The sequence below is a fragment of the Filobasidium floriforme genome (assembly GCF_021052385.1).
Source record: "Filobasidium floriforme strain CBS 6241 chromosome Unknown HD553scaffold_24, whole genome shotgun sequence".
Lineage (NCBI taxonomy): Eukaryota > Fungi > Basidiomycota > Tremellomycetes > Filobasidiales > Filobasidiaceae > Filobasidium > Filobasidium floriforme.
The window spans coordinates 537762-557035 of NW_025763645.1; the positions used below are offsets into that span (position 1 = coordinate 537762).

The 19274-nt window shown below is 53.3% G+C and overlaps 5 protein-coding genes across 5 annotated transcripts; 2 read left to right on the forward strand and 3 right to left on the reverse strand.

Moving 5' to 3' along the window:
- Positions 1-4: 4 nt before the first annotated feature.
- HD553DRAFT_131971 (uncharacterized protein) lies at positions 5-2514 on the reverse strand. The gene is made up of 6 exons (XM_046176594.1): positions 950-2514; positions 853-889; positions 706-786; positions 497-646; positions 333-433; positions 5-269 (listed from the first exon to the last, which is right to left on the reverse strand). The coding sequence occupies exons 1-6, from the start codon at positions 2375-2377 to the stop codon at positions 141-143; spliced, it is 1926 nt and encodes a 641-aa protein (XP_046033588.1). The 5' UTR covers positions 2378-2514; the 3' UTR covers positions 5-140.
- Positions 2515-3101: 587 nt separating this feature from the next.
- HD553DRAFT_345529 (oligomeric golgi complex component, COG2-domain-containing protein) lies at positions 3102-6440 on the forward strand (the record flags this gene model as incomplete). The annotated part of the gene is made up of 10 exons (XM_046183102.1): positions 3102-3494; positions 3559-3951; positions 4009-4215; positions 4282-4836; positions 4899-5228; positions 5291-5356; positions 5425-5674; positions 5734-6031; positions 6091-6362; positions 6427-6440. The coding sequence occupies 10 exons, from the start codon at positions 3102-3104 to the stop codon at positions 6438-6440; spliced, it is 2778 nt and encodes a 925-aa protein (XP_046033589.1).
- Positions 6441-7776: 1336 nt separating this feature from the next.
- On the reverse strand, positions 7777-8855 carry HD553DRAFT_352591 (uncharacterized protein; the record flags this gene model as incomplete). The annotated part of the gene is made up of 4 exons (XM_046183706.1): positions 8693-8855; positions 8235-8380; positions 8039-8176; positions 7777-7952 (listed from the first exon to the last, which is right to left on the reverse strand). The coding sequence occupies exons 1-4, from the start codon at positions 8800-8802 to the stop codon at positions 7777-7779; spliced, it is 570 nt and encodes a 189-aa protein (XP_046033590.1). The 5' UTR covers positions 8803-8855.
- A 4538-nt stretch (positions 8856-13393) lies between these two features.
- Positions 13394-14453, forward strand: HD553DRAFT_363065 (uncharacterized protein; the record flags this gene model as incomplete). The annotated part of the gene is made up of 2 exons (XM_046184016.1): positions 13394-13625; positions 13701-14453. The coding sequence occupies exons 1-2, from the start codon at positions 13491-13493 to the stop codon at positions 14451-14453; spliced, it is 888 nt and encodes a 295-aa protein (XP_046033591.1). The 5' UTR covers positions 13394-13490.
- A 311-nt stretch (positions 14454-14764) lies between these two features.
- On the reverse strand, positions 14765-19232 carry HD553DRAFT_277048 (uncharacterized protein; the record flags this gene model as incomplete). The annotated part of the gene is made up of 7 exons (XM_046177984.1): positions 14765-15286; positions 15347-15658; positions 15719-15843; positions 15912-15990; positions 16105-18165; positions 18246-18413; positions 18615-19232. 7 exons carry the CDS (start codon positions 19230-19232, stop codon positions 14765-14767), a joined length of 3885 nt encoding a protein of 1294 aa, XP_046033592.1.
- Positions 19233-19274: the final 42 nt, after the last annotated feature.

Consider the following 19274-nt stretch of genomic DNA (forward strand, 5'->3'; position numbering starts at 1 on the left):
ACGCCGGGTCTCGCATGCACGAACATGCCGTATCGGTTAAACGTGAAGCGATGCAGCCTTTCGGCCGTGGTATTACAATCGTATCTGACCACGACTCGCTAGTATCTATGGCCCGATAACGGGACATTAAACGCAAACTTTCAGGTCATAATCTCTCGCACAAAGGCTTCCCACCGCAAGATTGCCGTCTTGACCACCTGTTCGTACTCCCACCCTGCAGCATCCAACTGGTGCGGATCCTTCAGTACCCTGGTGATCGGGAAGATTTCCTTTGAATCGTGATTTGTCAGCCCGAATTCGAGATGTTGCTCTTTCAACGTGGAAACGCTCACTTGATGCGATGTTTGACAGTCTAAGCAGTCGTATCTTGTTCTTCTGAAGTGATTGCCAGTACTCTGGGCAGAATGCGCCGCCATTTCGATATGCACCAACCCTATGAGATCAATATCAGCACGATCAAGATCTTATGTGTAAGTTGAAGAAGGAAGATACTCACGTTCCAATCGCTTGACTGCGGGACACGTCGGTCGTGCCGCACCATCGCTTTCAATCCCACCTCCCATTGCACCCGGCAGCATGGAGTGACCCGGCCCCTCGTCTTGAAGCGGAAAGATATCGCGCAAAGTCGGATGATGGGACGTGCAGCCTGCAGACAGACATCCTTATAAGTATGGTCCGCGTAACACAGGACAACCTGAAACTTACGCTTCTTCCACTCGTCAAGCCTCCGCGTCACGTTGTCTGTTCGGCCTACCTTGTAGTAGGCGATTTTATCCGTTTGTAAATCTTTCGGCGGTCCATTCTTTATCGTTAGTCTTGATTAGCCGAAACAACGGTGGACGACCGGCTCACCTCGTAATTCGTAGGCGTAAATATATCCTTCGCATTCCTGTATCCCACCGATCAGCAAGGTTGCGGTTCACCAACGCGAGTATCGCACTTCACTCACTCTGCTCGTTAAAGCGCTCTCCATCGTCAACCGTAACAACACTTTACTCTGTTCTTCCAGCTCATCCGGTATCCAATCCGAAAACCTGATCCATTTGTCTCCTCTCTGTCCCTTCCAATAGAATCCTTCGGCATCGCAGATCTGCTTGACGTGATCCCGACAATATCGAGGTTCCTCTTCGATCGTTGTATCACCAGCGTCAGCAACGACACCGCGACCGTCATTCCGAATCGACGAAGGGCTACCCAAAGCAGCTATTGGCTTGTTGATGATTTCCAGCTGTCCATCTACTAGCGCCGCATAAGGTGCTGCAGTCTTGACCATCCGTTTACATCTCCTTCCTAGTCGCGTGAAACCGGAACATTGACGAGATGTACCGGTAGTTCCAGGCCGAGCAGGAGAACCTGAGTTCGAGGCCGGGGTGCCCAGATGGGAAGTGCTCGTGCGGTTCGACGTAGGGGTCGTAGGTGGCTGAAAGCGCGGCGGTAGCTTGTCATATCGTTGCGAAGATGGTGGAGATCGGTATCTGGCAGAGTCGGCCAGATTGTCTCGATGGGTAGGTGATAATGCAGATGACCTGTACTCGTGCGGTGTGCGAGGTCCCTGGGAGTGCGGCGGTTGCGGGCCTACAATCGGTCTCGACGAGGTGAGCTCCGGAGTCGTGCTTGAGTGCGGTAGATATGGTTGCTGCGGAGCAGAGTACCTTTGTTGGGCTTGTGTAGCAAGTAATGTCGGCTGCGAACGGCTATGATGCATGTGCTGTGACGGTGTTTCAGATTCCTGGAGTCGGCTCGACCTCGTCGGTGAGCTATACAGATCCGGCAGGTGGGCGGGTACCTGTATAGGAGGCGGATCGTATTTTCGGTAGAGTTTGGTAGGGCTAGTTCTCGATGTAGATGACGATGTCACGGGCGTTCTCATAGAGGTAGAAGTGGAAATTTCGGGTCGAGGGGGTATAGGAGGAGGCGGAGGTGTTCGCTTCCTCCCGGAAGGATCGGTATGGATGTTCCCGCCAACAGTATCGGGAAATTTAAGACTGTTGCTGAAATTTTCTGATCTTGCAGACGAAGCGCGAGGCCCGTTGTTCCCGATGGTTACTCCTTGCAATCCCGACGAAAGCTCGTCAACATGGTACGAAGTACGGCTACTGCCTATTCCGAGCGATTTGCGCCTTTCTGCCTCCTTCTTTCCTCCTTTCCACCACCATTTGAATCCACCCTTTGATCCGTTGGAAGAGGAAGCCTCCCGTGGAATGTCAGACTGTGACATACTGAGGATCTGACCACGATCTTGTTGTGGCAACGCAGGTAAGTTCTTGTCGGATGAAGAAGAGCGAGTAGGTGATGCTTGGTCGTAGGCCGGTTCCGGAGATGCCCGCCAAGGGGATGCCGGTGGACCCGTCGGCCTCGGTACCGGGAAATGTAGCATTCGGCGGCTAGATCTCTCCTCCCAGACTATGAATAATCAAGATCGGATGGGGGTCCAATGCGAGACCTGAGATGGACCATCTCAGCGAAAAGGCTCGAGAGGGTTCAATCCAGTCCATGTCGTCAGTAGAAAGGGCGATTTGTTTACAAAGTCTCCCTCGGAACCAAATCCTAACCTTCACCAGCTTCGCGACCTCTCCGGGAGAGGTTGAATTTGGCTCAAGATATGCACAACATGACCATTATCTCCACAACGAGCACGGATACCCCCACTTTTCTTGCTTTAGGGTTGGTAAGATAGATCAAATGAACATTTTGTTGCATTTCCAGCATTCTGCAAATCTGTCTAGCTGTCTAGAAATAGATTCAAAAATTTCAAGTGGCTACAACTCACCAGTCACACATTTGCAGAAAACTGGAAATGCAACAAAATGTTCATTTTGACCCCCTAACCACATTTATGGAGTCCAAAATGGGGGTATCCGTGCTCGTTGTTGAGATAATGGGGTCATCTGGGTCCTCACACTTTGCATAGGGATTGGGAGCGCACTGGAGAAGGTCAGCAGCGCGCGCGTTGATCACGTGACAACGAGTCGCCCTAGTGAGCCGAGGGTACATCGTGCATTCGTGGCTATCATGTACTCTTTGGATGCTACTCGCCATTCAGCACTCGCAGGTGTCACGGCCATCCACGAGGGCAGCCCTCATCGAGATTGAGACTAGTAATGGCTGCCGTTGATGTGATCGAACAACGGAACGGAGCTGTCGCTCAGCCGCGATGGTCAACCTCCTCAAGAGATGCGGTGTCCGAAATCACCGACGAGGGGAAGCATCCGGATCTACCCAGTCTCCTGCCGCTTTCGCACGACCACCCTATGCTGACAGCTTCAGCAGAGGATTGGAGCGTGGATGATTTCCTCCTGACTCGGCTACACGTACCATTGGAAGAGCTTCGAGGCGAGCTTCGGGAGTATCTGGGGGTCTTGAAGGAGGAGCTGGGCGGCCTCATCAACGACGACTATGAAGAGTTTATCAGCCTGGGACTGGGTCTTAGAGGAGAAGGGAGTCGTCTGGAAGATCTCAAATATCCCCTCGAAGCACTGAAGGTCGAGGTTCAGGTGAGTTCCGGTTTCCCAGCTATCCAGTAACGTTCGAAGCTGACTCGTACCGTGGCTACTTCAGGATATTCATTCTCATCTGCACCAATCCGAAACGACATTACAGTCAAAGCTCGACGACCGGTCATCCTTGAGAGGAGAAAGAGCGATCTTGGATACCCTCCTTCATCTCAGTGAAAGCTTGACTCGGACGGAAGGGCTACTTGGTATACGTACCTCGGAAGATGAGCTACAGAAACCTCGGGAGAATGAGCAGCCTGAAGAGAGTAGCTCGAGCCGAACTGGCAGACCCAAGCTTGCAGTTATCATCGACGCTGGCGAAGAGGAAGAGGAACCGAAAGATATCAAGACCATCACCCGGATAGCCAACGAATACACGCAGGTCATGTACCTTGTCATGAAAGCTCGGGCGGAGGAGTGCGAATACGTTTTAGGGGATGAGGGATCCGTTGAGAGCGTGAGTTGTTCAATAAGCTTTGAACTTCTATGTACCCAATATTGACAATGTCTACAGAGAATCGAAGTAATACGACAAGCTTTGCTCCTCAACCTCAAACGGATATTAGCCTCGACTCTACAAAGGCGGCAATCATCCAGGTCTCAAACCTCCGATCAGAGTAGACGGACTCTGCGGAGCTGCTTGGAGGTCTATAACAATATTCAAGGGTGGAGAGAGGCAGAACAAGTCGTCAAGCAGATCGTTGCTGACGGGGTCCGAAATGTGAGCAGCGTGAGCTCCCTTGACATCCGAGCCTTCTAGCTGACACTCAAACTCACGGACAAAAAGCATGTTTCAGTGCGGTATCTGACCACAGCACCATCACCATCTATTCCGGTCACACCCTTCGGTATCAAGGACAACAACCCTATGTCTCCCGTACTGACAGCTCCACATACCCCAATGACAATGACAAGCTTAGCACCAAAATCAGCAGACCCGAATCCTTTCGAGACCACGTTGAAGCAGGACGACGGACGATCGACCGGAACAATACCGCTACCAGAGCAGATAAGAGAAGTCAAGCTTCTGGACGAGTCTGCGGGACCCGTAGCCACTATATTTAACAACGTCCTGCGGTATATCGACGGTAGTCTCCTAGATTTGTTGAGGACAAGCGAAGAGATCAGGGAAAGGAATGAAGCGAAAGGCTCCAAGACGAGAGACGACGATGCAGATTACGAGGCAGAGGACACCGATTCGGAGACAGCCGCAAAAGCTTCCGGACCCGAGGCCAATTTCGAGTTCATGGCCAATTCGATTTGGACACCGGCAGCGGAATCGATCATGTCGGAACTAGGAGGAGTGTTATTCGCAGCTGGTCGAGTCGCTGAGCTGCATCAAGTGAGCCGAGTCGGACCTCGCTGATCGATTCAGATCGTTTGCTGATTCTTGCCGTTCCTAAGAATTATACCTTGGCTCACGAGTTTGTCCAACAGTTGGAAAGTCTCGCTCTTTCCGTACCGGCTGTTGTAGCGATGCGGTCGACAGATGCGTATCTTACCTTCGAACGGCGGTGGCAACTGCCCGTCTACTTCCAATTGAGGTGGAAAGAGATCGTCAAAGAGCTAGAAGACAATCTCGTGATCGGGCAAGCGGGCATAACAGCCGAACGGGGGCGGGACGGATACGCTTTACCGCAGACTGCAGCCATTTTGATGGCTTTCAAGAGTTGTTGGTCCCCAGACGTCTATATCCCTGAACTCTCTTTTCGGTTCTGGCGGTTAGGGTTGCAAGTAAGTCTTTCATTCCGGTTTGCGAGACAGCGCACGCGAGTCGATCTCTCTTGTTTCGACAGATAATAAGCCGGTACCGAACATTCCTGGAGTCATCTGTACCGGCGCTTTACGAGCCAGTCTCTCAGGTGAGCTCGACTCGACTTCGATAATTCTTACTGAAACATTCTGAATGACTCCACTTCGGAATTTCTAGCCATCTGCCGCCCGTACATCGACAAGTGCTTCCCGACCATCTCTGAGTCTGACCGGACCATCACTTCCTACAGGCGACCCAAGCTCTGATCCCGCCTCATCACAAGCAGAAGAGCAGATTCTCAAGGCGGCCAGCTTGATCGCGTCGGATCTCAGCAGAGTCCACAAGGATATTTCGGCGTTCTGGGACGAGCGTATATACGAACTGCTTCAACGGACTTTGGCCCCAGAGGAGATCAATAGAATACAGAGTGAGTCGCGTGTGCGGGAACCCGGGGAAAGACTGTTCTTACCATTCGTTCGCGGTCAGCAACCTTGGATCACTCGCTATCATCTCTGTCTGCCCTGTTCAACGGCCCGTCGGGCCATATCGTCGCCATCCTTACTCGAAGGTGTACCGACGGACTCAAACTCGTTCGGTCGGTCGCATCCCAGCTCCGAACATTGCCGCCTGCACAGCTCAAGGAAGAACCCAAGCCGAGTCACTTTATACCGAACATCCTGAAGCCGCTAGCGGATTACTTTGGAAAGAACGGGTATGGGTCGGGTTTACGGGAAGAGGTTGGGCCAGCATGGTCCCGCAAAGTCATGGAGGAGGTCGTGATATCGTAAGTGTACATACTAAGCCAGCGTGATGCTCGAAGCTGACGATGAGGTTGCCGTGCAGATACACCTCGATATTGGTGTCAGTGCAAAAGACGGAAGATCTACTGCGGCGTCATCGAAAGGGCAAGAAGAGCACATTCTCGCTGTTCGGTTCAAGCAGCAACGCTTCATCGGCGACCATCGAGGAAGAGGAAGAGCGATTTAAACAGCAGATGCTTGTCGATATTCGAGCGCTCGGGATCGCGGCCGAGAACCTCGGTGTAGAACTGAACGAGGATGAGCAGGAGAGTGTACCAGGATGGAACACGTTGCTTGAGACAGCTGAGCGGAATTGTAAGTGACTAGCGTGGTGTCTGTATCAGGTCGATTGCAAGTTAACGCTCTACCCCTGATGCAGCAGCTCCAGCATAGCCAATACCGATCTGTCCGATATGTAGTACGTCTCGCTCATGACAGACGGGTCGATGTGTGTCGGTAAGACTAATCCGAATGAACTACAGATCACATCGATTCGTCTTCCGCTCATTCCTCAGAGGGTCCCGTCGTTATGTAGTCACATCTCCGAGCGAGCTGCCCAACAGCTATATATGCCTTTGCAATTGTACATTTCGCGCTTTACAAATAAAACAGTTCCCGGAACATCTGTCCTGGCGTTATATCCCGCAAGCTAGAAACCTGCATATTCCAGAACCGCACAGAATTCGCCCTTGTAACGATCTCTGGGTCACCTCTTCTTGTGAGATTGCATCAAATCTTGAAGGATGCAACTAAGTATTACGAACACGTCTTAGGGTTTGATACAAACAAGACGAAGGTGAGTCCGCTATTCTCCAGGCACCGCCTCTCTGCTGCACCCAGCATTGCAGCACTCGCGAGTATGAGATATTACGAGTTTCCAGGTGCGAGTTGTCCACCCACATTTTCCGCATCGGTACCGGATCCTGCTGTCACAGCTGTATCCTCGACAATGCTCAAGAGGACACTGTCGATAGATCCATTCCGCTTCCCCAAACTCATCGGCTTCCCGAAGAATACCTGGCACATCCATGGCTGAGAAAAAATGGCCAAAAGGTGTCATCATCACACACGTTGCTGTTGAAGCAATCATCATGAGGTTACTTACTGTATTGCGTTCCGCCCGTGCTGATCAATGTGCATCCACCCCAAGGTAAACGTAAAGCAGGCAGCTCTGGCTGATCCTTGGGTTGAGCGCCTTTGGCTGCGCTACGCCTTTCGCTGTACGTTGACATTGGGGCATGAAAAGCAGTCTTCGTTAGATATCACTGAGCGTGTGATATGTATAAAAGTGTACCTACCTGTATAGTCTTGCGATACCTTTGGTCTTCTTGACGTCAGCAGCCAAACTGAATTCCGGTAAGGCAATCGTCCCGGGCGCCTGAGTCAGGGGGTATGTAAGCCGGCGCACAGGGGACCTTGTCTGCGCTTGCACTGACTGTTGAATCGACATCCGCGTCGACCGCGTCTCTGCCGAGAAGTCCGCAGTTGGAGGGACGTTGGAGACAGAAGTGAAGAAGTTGTTTGATATCCCTTGACATCGATGGTCTTCAGCTCACGTCTCAATCTGCCCATCTCACGTCGACTTACTCATGGACGTGGATTGCCTCCTTTTCCCAGGCGTGCTCATCGTAGATCCTGTCATGCATCGAGTGACACATCCCGATCAGCCCAAGTTTTACGCGGTACAATTCGATTCGGTCGAGGGATTTCAAGTCGACGCCGACTGCACTTACTTCGTGTAAGCCTGTCTAATCTGCTCCAGAATTACAAGCTCTTCTGCCTTTTTCTTCCCCTTCAACCTGTCAACTAGGCTATCAATGGGAAAATGCGCTTCGAGATACTCAGGACAGTATATCTCCAGCAACATCATTCCAAATGACCAGTAGTCCATCCCCTTGTTCGCAGCTAAGACGGAAGGCGCATCGAAAGGCAGCAGTACTCAGCCACCTCGGTGATCTTGATCCGGTCGAGTATGTTCAATAGCGACTCACCTTCAGGGGCAATTGGGGTAACCAGGGAAGCAGCCACATCCTCTGAACAAGCTAGGAAATGACCCAATGTAGAGATTGATGCAAAGCGGATGGTGGCAATGAACTTCTCTGTCAGCCCTTCTCCACCCTTGCACGATCCTAGAGCTCCGGAACGAGATCAGCGAGAGAGCGCGAAAGTTCCAACTCGGTGGCCCACCTTCTACATCGGCGACCAGCACTCGAGATCCTCCGGCGTCATCGGCTCCGACCAGGAAGTTCTCCATCTTGACGTCCCCATGCACATAGCCTGCTTGGTGAAAGAGCCGCAATTGTTGAAAGGCATTACAAACGAGACCTCTTACTCTAGGTCGAGGGAGGGTCGTCGGAGTCGCAGTTCCGTGCGAGTAGGGTCGAGTTGAGATATAGTCGAGATGTAGACGGTCGGCGAGAGTCGCGATGTAGACGGTCGGCGAGAGTCGAGATGTAGACAGTCGGCGAGAGTCGAGATGTAGACGGTGGGCGACAATTGAGAGATAGACGGTCGGCGAGAGTCGAGGGTAAGCGGATGGCGAGAGTCGAAAGTGAGCGGATGGCGAGAGTCGAGAGATAGACGGTCGGAACGAATCGAGGGAGAGACGGTTAGCGAGATTCGAGGGATAGACGGTCGGCACTCACCCGTCGATACTGGCAGTCTTCAATTTAGACTCCAGAACCTCATACACTGGCATGACCAAACCAGAGAACAGTCCCACCGTCCACAGGTCATCACCAGGAGGCTTCACCATGACCCAGCCACACAGCAGAGGTTGGGGAGTGATGCCATCAAGTTCACTCAACACTTTACAGTGAGGTTCGCGCGTAGACGGAAACACTTTGTGAGCGATGTGATAGGCGAGCGTTCCGTCTGAGCGCGGACGTACCTGTAAATTCGTTCCAAACCCAGCTCAACTCCTTCTTCACATTCTTGTAGTCTTTTGCTGGGATGTATTGGATCTTGATGGCGAACTCCCTCCCTCTCATCGCTCCACTTCCCTCGGCGGCGACGCAGACTTCCTCGGTGGCGACGCAGACTTCCTCGGCGGCGACGCAGACTTCCTCGGTGGCGACGCAGACGCTCGTCGTCCCGCTCGCTTCTCCAGCGTCGGCGCTCGCTTCTTCATCGTGACCGCTGATGACGCCGGTAGCTGTTGCCTTTCGGGTCCGCTTGCTGATCTTCTTGAATCGACCAGTGCTTCCCCATCTGTCTACCTTTCGCTTCAACGAGGGAGACGATTCATGATCAGGAGATCGAGGGGATGACGTCGATGCGGGAAGAGGTGTCGATGCGGGAAGAGGTGATGTCGCGTCTGGCTCTCGCTTCGACGAGGGAAGGTCCAACAGACACTTGTAGACAATGTTGTGGCCTTTTCCCAAGATGCTGGAGACCTTGAACTCTGTCTCTGCCAGATCCCCCATCATGTCATCCCTCCTGAACTTGATGAGGGTACCCTCTGGAAACCATGGAACATGCTTGTGCCACTCCATGGCGTCGAAAGGACTCAAGCAGGAGGTGTGGAGAGCTTCGGAGCTGTCGAAAGGATCGAGGCGCGGTCTTGGTTTCGAGGGAGTAGACGCCGATTCTAGTTCGAAAAAATAGATGGGGGAAGATGTACAGGTAATTAGTCATACGAAGCAGTGATAGGAGTAGATCGGAGACTCACTCGTGCTGGGACGGCCAATCTGCCAACGTCCGATGGAGTGATCCCGTTTCCCGAGCGCGAGTTTGACGAGTCTGGGTTATACGGGATCCTTTGGCTAGATTTACGTTTCCTCTGTTGTGTCTAATTGTCTAAAGTGGATGCGTGGGTGATATGTGTTGGACCGGTATGAATCGAGTTCGTTGACAGATCTTGCTCGATTTCGCCATCGAAAAAGTGAAAGTCGATCCGATTTTTTTGATGGGAATGGGAATTTGATGGGACGATGGGTTCTGGCGCTCTGAGGGATTGATGGCGGTCGGCGCATGGAAAATGTTGATCGATCTTCTACGTTCTTGACGCGTAATACGTCATCAGCTGACATAGTGCTTAGTGACCTTGTCGATGTACGATGTTAATGAGATGTTTGACATATTGAACACAACGAGAAAGAGTCAAGCTCTGATATTTGACATGTGCCAATGAAGGAGGATTCGTCCATTGCCCATAGGCGGGAGTCATGAAGAATGGCAAGCACTGACGCAAGGCTGATGTGGGCCGAAGCGTGGCGCCAGCCCAAGGCGACAAGACCGCGTGGTACCAAGTTGTAAGATGGATGATCCAGTCTAGTCGGAAGAAGCCTGCGGCACAGCAATCTTGTCAGCTTGATCACTTGGCAAGGTCTCTTTGAGTCCATCGATACTTACTTTCGATCAGTCCGCACAACAGCACTGGGCACCCTCGGGCGGGGTCAGCTCGATGATCTTAGTTCGAGACTGTTCGATCTGAAATTGACAGCCAGGTGAGCGGTCCGGCACGGAGTAGAGCGATAGTCATGACCATCCGAACTCACTCAGGAATACGTGCTGACATTCGATCTGCTACCTCAGTCCGGATCGAGTGTCGGCAGGTTCAATACCACGGATCCCAGGGCAAGCCTGCATATTCGGGACAAGGCCATCGTGATCAAGGAGAGTCGCCCACGTATACTCGTATGCACCACTCACCAAGTTTTGTGAGCAGCATCGACGCATGGTATCACAGCGATCCAGCCGTCTCGGAAGATATCTGTCGACTGTGACGAAGAGGCGATCAACCTAGAAATCTGCTTAGCCGTAGGTTCGATGACTCACAGATGCCATGCAGACTCCGGGCCTTCGGTGTAGGCGAAGGATGCTGTCCCGCTCGGTATGGCCGTAGTTCGAAGTTTGAAGATAGGAATGAGAAGAGACAAGAGAGAGGTAACGGGTCACGTACGCAAAGACCAGCAACCCGCAACCAAGGCGAGAGCTCATGCAGACCGAAATCCAAATCGAAACAAGGGGGGGAAAGGGGGTTGAAAAAACCAGAAAGAAACGGAAGGAGAAATGCTTGAATTACCTTCTTGTCCCCGCCCGTGCTAGTAGTGCACTTCTTGTTCCGTCTTGTAGCACCACTTGGGTCGTTTCGTTCTGGCAATTGACGTCCCGGGACCTTTCCTCTTCTGTTCGGTAGTCTACGTATCACATCTTGTTCTGGCCGGGGATCTTGATATCTCATCCTCTTGCGCATGACTTGTCTTCTTTGTCCAGCTATCCTGGCGGTTGACGTGGACGACAGGGAACCCGGCATCGCGATGTCCGGCGCGCACTGTGTCACAGCGGCCTGAACAATCCCTCCTGCTCCGCCTCCGGTTGACCCTGCCGCTTGTTGTTGGCCTTGACGAGACTCTTCGAGGCACGACTACTCACTACCGGGACGTACCAATCACACCGGTGAAGGTCATGATTACTGTGGTCCCTGCCCTTTCAGGTCGTAAGAACACAGACAGTCTAGCTTCATCCACACCCCTACTTCGTCTCGCCAAAGCGTTGCGTTCCAAATCACGACCAGATCGTTGGCGTTGGCGGTTCCATCCCATCAGGTCGGTCAAGTCCCCCACAGCCCGCATACTTTCGGCTTGAAGGGTTACCAAGCCAACTAGCTTCTCCGTGCTCCCATTTTGAGTTGGTTTGGTAACCCTTCGAGCCGGAAGTATGCACGCTATGGGTGCCTTGGCGGGTATTCTCAGTCACTAAGGTTCCTGCGGTCTTCTCGATGGTTTTCTACAGGCATCTTATACGTCTCTTCTCCTTGCTGGTTCACATTCTTGCTTTCGGCGTTACAATCTTGATGTCGCTTCATGATGCGATCGTCGCCGTTTTGAAGTCACCCTCGTTCTTGCATCCTTCTTGCGAGGGGCCACAGCGGCGTCTTCGGAGGTTAGTCTTGGTCTCCGACCAGGCCTTTGTCTTCCGTCTTGGTCTCCGGGCTTTCTGTTCGTTCGTCTTTCACGGGCAGATCCTTTTCCGTCATCTTCGTTGAGAGGTCTTCACTAGCATTCGACTCCGATCCGGCGGTGGTGTTCCGTCATCTTTGGGAGTCTTCGATACAATTTCCGCGTCATCTTCGATACTGCGTGGCTTGCAGATGGTCTTCGATAAACTATCTCGATGTCTTCAGAGCATATTCATTGTTCCCAACTCGGTGGGTGTTTCCTCGTACATTTTCCTGGTCCGCTTTCTCGATAGTCTGACATCTGAAGGGGAAGTATCGACATCGAATGGGGTCATCAGTCAAACGAATCATCGTGGCTGAAATGGCAAGTAGCAATATCGCGAGGCTCACCTTTTCTTCAGGGCACACCTCCGTCGATTCGGTCTAGCTACCTAAAATGATAAGCAATCAAGCATACGCTTCAGCTTGTGTCGTAAAGCGGAGGACAGACTGAAGCTCACGTTTGATGATTGGTATACTAGGGCTACATTCATATTCCTAACTGACAGAGTGGAAAGCCAAATCGATGTCAGCGTTCGAACGTCGGCTGTGCGTTGTGAAGAAGCGAAGCTATCCGGATAACACGGCAAGAAACAGACGATCCAGAGGAATGGAGCAAGAATGAAGTCGAGAGACGAAATATCAGGGATGGTTTGGTTTGGTCTTTTCGGTCTGAAGACTTGGACCGAATGAGATCGTTCGGGATAGAAGAAGAGAAGGACTTCATGATTTGTATGGGGGGGTCAGGGTGATTCAGCCCGCAGCCCGCTTCGTTGCAAGCGCGCCCGCTTCAAGTTGGTCAACGCTTACGCGGATACCTTGCGGCGCTTAGCTCACCAATCACCGAACAAGCAGTCCAAACGGCCGATGCCGGGCCAGTATCCAGTAGCTAGTAGCTAGTAGAGTGTGTCATGACATCACTGCCATTCGCGTGCAGAACCCCTCCGGTTTACCTCTACCGATATGAAACCGTCTCAAAACAACGGATCCGGTCTCGGATCTCAGATCCCATCATGTCTCGAAGTCGACATCGCGAGTAGCATCGATGGATGTGGCAGATCCGCTGACTCTGGCCAGGAACCACGGATCGGTGACAACAAGATGAAAGGCATGAAAGGATGGGTCAAAGTGACGATCGCTACGTCATCCCAGCTCGTCTCTCTTGGTGGATCTCCGATGAAACGTCACTTGACCGCGCGCGTGATCAAGATGACGTAAATAGCCTCGCGTGGGTGGCAAGGAGCACGGGGCGCAGGGCACGGGGGAAGCCAATCGAACGCAGGAACGATTGATCAAAGATGCGCAAATGATGATCAGAAGCTAGAAGATCGAAAGACTAAAGTGAGGTTGTAAGAAGGATCAATCGTGTGACTGTGACACGTCTCATTATCATACATCAGACCACCCCGAAGCTCCTCAACTCGATAGCGTCCTTCCTCGCCCTCGCGGCCTCACAACTATTATCATTATACTACCTTCTTCGACAAATCTAAATCTTACACATGGCGAGCAGTAGCACTATCGGTCTCCCTACAACCGATGAGGAAAGGGTGTGGGCGGCGATCGAATCCCTGTCTTTTCGCGTTGATGATATCCTTCTGAAGGAATTACCACCCCTCAAGAATGATACTTCAAAGGTAAGCTGATGTGTTGCACATCCTCTTGAAGAGCTACAGTACCCCCGCTGAAAAAGAATATCTTATTTTTGAAAGGCCTTGAAAAAAGTGGAAAAGTCAAAGAAGAAGCAGGACGAATTGGAGTCGAGCCTTCAAGCCCTTCAGACGTCCAAGATCGACGCCATCGACCTCGACACTGCCGTCAATGCCGCCATTGCGGCCAAGATCGATGCCGGCGACTTCGACAACGCCATCAATGCCGCCATTGCGGCCAAGATCGATGCCGGCGACTTCGACAACGCCATCAATGCCGCTATCGCGGCCAAGATCGACGCAGCCATCAATGCTGCCGTTGCAGCCAAATTCGACGCGGTCAAAGTCGATGCGGCCGTCACGAGCAGGATCGACGCTGCTGTAGCCAAAATTGATGAAGAGAAGAAGGCTCTCAAGGCGAAAAAGAAGGAGGCAGCTGCGAAGTTTGATGAGAGGGCGGGTATTTTGGAGGCGCGGGAGAAGGCCCTCTTGGCGGCTGAGCGCAAGGAAAGGAGAGACAACAGGAAGGAAGGATTCTATGCGGTCAGCGATAGACGGATTGACTTCCGCGAGACGGTATCGCACAAACACGTCGACTCCCCAATGCCGGGTCCGTCCAAGACCGCCGCCGCGCGTTGCGATTCCCCGATGCCCGGTCCGTCCAAGACCGCTGACTTCCGCGAGCTGGTATCGCACAATCAGAAGAAGAAGAAGGACGACGGCGAGGGGAAGAGGAAGAAGGACGGCGAGAGGAAGAGGAAGAAGGAGGACGACCTCGAAGAGACCTTGATCTCGCCGCCTCCCAAGAAACGTTGATCTCGCAGATCACTGGCAGTTCCGACGGCGACACCGAGAACCGGAATGAAGAGAATCTAACGCATATTTACGTCGCTCCCTCTATGGCCGAAAAATGAAGATATGGCGACAGCGTGGGTTATTGATACGGTTGTAGTAAGAGTCATGATATGGTTCGTCAATGTCATATTGATCTACAAGATGCCCTACATCCACCACCCAGCCAGTCGTACAAGTAACAATTCAGTGTCTAGATGAGAGATTATGTGCACCCGCCAGCGTACTGCAAATGCGGCCTGCAGAGAATCAGGCCAAGATACGCAGCTTGACGATCAAACTGGCAAGGGAGGAAGAGGCTTCTGGATAGATTTCGTTGAGGATGGGGTTCCAAGATCCGAGCCGGATGATTGAGGTTGGTCCTTTGAAGGTAACGCTGGCGAGCCGGGGGCGTTGGTAGGAGGTTCTGCGAGCGGACTTGATACAGACAGCGGCCGTCGTAAAGCTTCAGACGAGTCGCTTTTCTCGTCGGGACTGGTAACAGATACGGCGGGTATCATCACGTGTTGCACCTCAGAACCGGCAGGCGAGTCCATGGACACTTGAGCTTTAGGGACCGGTTCCTCCGGATCTAGACCAAGAGGAGTGGCTATAGGGCCTGGTGACAGGTTGGCGGCGGAACGTTCCTCGTCCGACAGGGCAGTGCGGCTGATCTTCTTCGGCAGCCTTAGCTTGTCGGCGACATTCTTGGCATTGGCGACCGAGTGGCTCTGAACAGCCTTTTTGGCTTCCTGGATTCCCTTATCTCTCGCATCAACGCTCTTCCATCTTCGCCAACCCTCGAAGTCGATCAATGCCTGAGAATCGTGTGAGACAATCAGCATCGTGTGCCTGGGTGACTGAACATCGAAACCCACCTGCATGCAACCCCACTCGATAATCTTGCTCTCTAGCCATTTCAGCGAGACGGGTTTCGTGAGAAAGTCATTGCATCCCGCAGCGAGAGCATTGACACGATCCTGATGGAAAGAGGAAGCGGTGAGAGCGACGATGATGACCGAGGATCGCAGTGGCGTCCCGGGAGGTGCAAGGTCTGCGACGGGACTGAGGGTCTTGTGCGAATCCAAGCCAGGTGTAGAAGGGAAAAAGCCGATATTGCTGTTTCTTTCAAACGTCCTGATAAGCTTAGTAGCCTCGATACCGTCCATGACGGGCAATTGAATGTCCATCTGCAAGGGAAAAGCGCGTGAGAAGGCGTAGCAGTGTCTTTGCTCGAGTCGTAGACAAACCAAAATGAGATGGAAAATCCCAGTCTTCCACTTGTCCACGGCTTCCTGCCCGTTATTGGCTGTCTGATGTTTGATCCGTCGCTTTCGCAAGAACATCGAGAGAATGTTCTGGTTGATAGGGTTGTCTGTCATACACAGATGAGAACCGTAATGAGCGCGCGCACGTCTAAATTCGCCATCTTCACGTACTCACCTTCAACGATCAAAACATTGATAGGCGGAACGACGGTAACTGCCTTGCTAGCGGCAGCTTTGCCCGATTTGGGCGGAGGCTGCGCTTCGGCCGCCTTGAGCTCAGCCTTGGCTCTCGCAGTCCGCATAGCCTCCACCGCCATCATTCGTCTAGTCGCACGCTCAGAGACGTCTTGTACGGCTGGAGAAGCGACCATCTCCGCCACTTGTTCGACGAGCAGCGCTTCACCCTGCGAAGCGTTTGAGGGATAGGATCGCAAGGCAGGACGGTCCTTCTGATTCGACAGAGTGGAGGATCTCTCGCGCGGGTTCCCGATGGATTCGCCAGACACCCGTCGTCGACCAGACGATATGCGCACGTGGGAGCGAGCTGAAGGTGTAACGACATCGTCCTCGTTTGGCTCCACTTCATCAGTCACGGGCTGCAGCGTCGAACCTCGTCGGCTAGTTCTGTCCTCTATACTCGAGGTCGATGACATGCCCGACAGTCTCCTCGCAGGCGAAGGCGGCACAGAAGATGATTGTTTGCCGTCGGGATTACCGCCAGAGCTATTACGATTGGCGTTGCTCGTCTTGCGACGAAGACCATCCGAGTTATTGGAAGGCGTGCGTCGGTTCTCTTTGCTTTCAGGTTTACTGGGATCGAAGAAGACCCCCATATGCATGCCAGAAGCGTTGCGGACAAAGACCCCTTGTGCGGCCGAAGCAGAGCCGTGAGCGACAGGACGCGCGAAATAGCTTCCAGCCGGCGTCGCCACGTATTCTCCACCAGGCGTTGAGATTGCAACGGACCCGTCGTGATGACGACCCGGTATGCCTTCGTATGAAGGTGACGGTTGCCCTCCGCGCCGGTATGCAGAAAGAGTGGTGTAGTCTTGACCCAGGTAATCCGTCCCGTGGCTGTTCCGCAGAGGACTTTCGAAAGGCATCGCTGACGGCGTCTTGACCGCAAATGGGGGGAAATACCCACCTCCAGGTGAGCGCGGAGAAGTCGCGATGGGCGCGAAGAACGGGTCGACCAGGGGCCTCTGTACGGCCGTATGCAGTGCAGTGAGGAATCGTCTAGGTCCTACAGGTTTGGGGATAACCATGATTTCAGGAGGATGGGACCAGCTGGACGCTAAGATTCCGGCAACGACGTCGCGTACATGATTGTATCTGGCGAGACTGGTAAAATGGATGACTGCCGTAGGCTGGGTGTTTCCTGGCATGACCATGCCCTCAGCCTGAAGCGTCCTAACGTGAGGCGAAGAACGTGTTCTAGAAGCCATCGACGGTCTCTTGAGTGTTCGGGGTCGGCCGCCAAAGGCTAAAGATTCCGACCTCAATTTGATGAGCTGCGCCTTCAGGATGGCGACGTCATCATCGATGATGACGAATCGTTCTCCTGATACGATCCCGGCGTCATCGACCTTGGATCCCGTGGACAAGGTAGACGAGCGGCTGGCATTGGTTGTGCTCAAGCTCGGTTCCCGCGTGCTCTCGCCCGGCTCGGCGGTTACGGAAGGCCTCCTAGAGTTGTCTTCGATGGGTATGTGCGAGACGTCCATACCCCAAGCCGCCAAGTAGCTAGTCAAATGACGAGCGAATATGCTCATCAGACTCGCGTGCAGTTCAACCTTTTTCCCTCGCAACGTCGAGGCAAAAGTCGAGAGTTCCAGCAATGTTGGCTCGCGATCCAGCTTGAGGGACGGGAAAGGCTGTCTGGCGGCCTGCTCTGCAGCGGACAAAGCCGTGGTTTCGTTGATCGGTTCCCCACGTGCCAAAAGGACAGATAGCTCGTAAGTCCGGGTCGACCCGGATTGACCGGGTGCAAAGTACGAAGGTTCCTGTTCGGGTCCACCTTGACGTAGCACAGCGTTGACATGCTTGATGATTCTCCTGCACAGCAGACCGTCAAAGTCGGGTTCTAACCTATCTGGCAAGTCGGTCATGTCCATGGGGAGAGTCCTGTCGGCCCGTGGCGTCGAGGCAAGCGACGGTTTCTGGTGAGCCGCGAACGTGTGGACGATCTCGATTGTGCACAACAGTGGGCCTGATGACCCTTCGACCGACCGGACCAAGGTCTCGCCTGGAGAGATCCTGCCAGTCTCCTCCGTTACCGAGATTTGACTGGCGCGTTTCGTTTCGTCGACCTCGGTAGCCGACAGAGGCATGTTGACGCGGGGCGTCAGCGAGGGAGACTGCGGCGTGACTTGTAGACCCAGCTCGAGCGTATCGCCCTGTCTACAGACTTGCAGAATCTGCCGGATGACCTATATGGCGCCAACCAATCGTGCACGCTTAGCTACCAGCCAGTACGTCGCAGTAGTCCGCCAGCTGATCGAATACTCACATAGCTCAAGGCGTAACCCAACCCTTCTCCATCCCCACTGACGCTGGTATGCTTGATCCCGACGTCTCCATGAAACAGGACAATCTCGACTCCAGCCTGGGCCGCCTGACCACCTAACAGGTCAGCCGTACTCTGCAACAACTCGCCGATATCGAAGTCCTCGGGAGCCTTGTGGACGTTGTCGAGGATCCCCGACATGTGAGGTTGAGGAATCGACCTTGCCGAGATGGCCGTAGTCGCGTACTCGGAGGCTACGTTTGTCCCTGCAATCGTCTTTGGCGGAGGAGGCGGTACGCTAGGTAAGCCCGAGATGCCGTTGTTGTCGAGTTCGTCGCTCATATGCATGCTAGAGTGCCTCGATGCAGGAACACTCTGCGAGACGGGCCGAGGAGATTCCGCGGGCATGTCTTCGCACAGAGAAGCGACATTGGCGGACAGGTAGTTCAATCCCTTCATCGCGGTCAACAACGCCGACAAGCTTGTCGTCGGCATCTGTACCGTGCATCCTGAATACTGCTCCTTGGCGTTGTCCAGCAAGTGAGGTGGGGAGAGGTGCAACAAGGTCTGAATGGCTGACTGGAGAGAGTCGGACAATTCGCTCGACAGCGTCTGCAATGCGACGTGATTGTATGCCGGGGTGACGACGTCGCTCGTCATCCCTGAGACCCCAGAACCGTCCGTCGTCAATGGGGGTGTTTGGAATGAAGAAGTCGAGTCTTGCCTCAGCCTGCTCGGTGGTCGCGCAAACTGCTTGGCGACCCTCGCTGGCAGTGGGCACGAATATGTCCGGTTGAAAACGGGCGGACCATAGTCGTCTTCAAATACACCATCGTCTGGCTGTCCGTGAGCCTGATCCTCTTCTCCTATACCGACAGTCCCGCTCGTCCCACTTGTCGACGTCGTGTTTGAAGCCCTGCGACTACCTTCAGAAACTTCCGACTCGGAACTCTGCCTTCTAGCCCAATCCGACGAGTCCCCGGGTGTCATCACACCCCCAGCGCTCATGCTCATGGTCGAATCCGGCGTCTT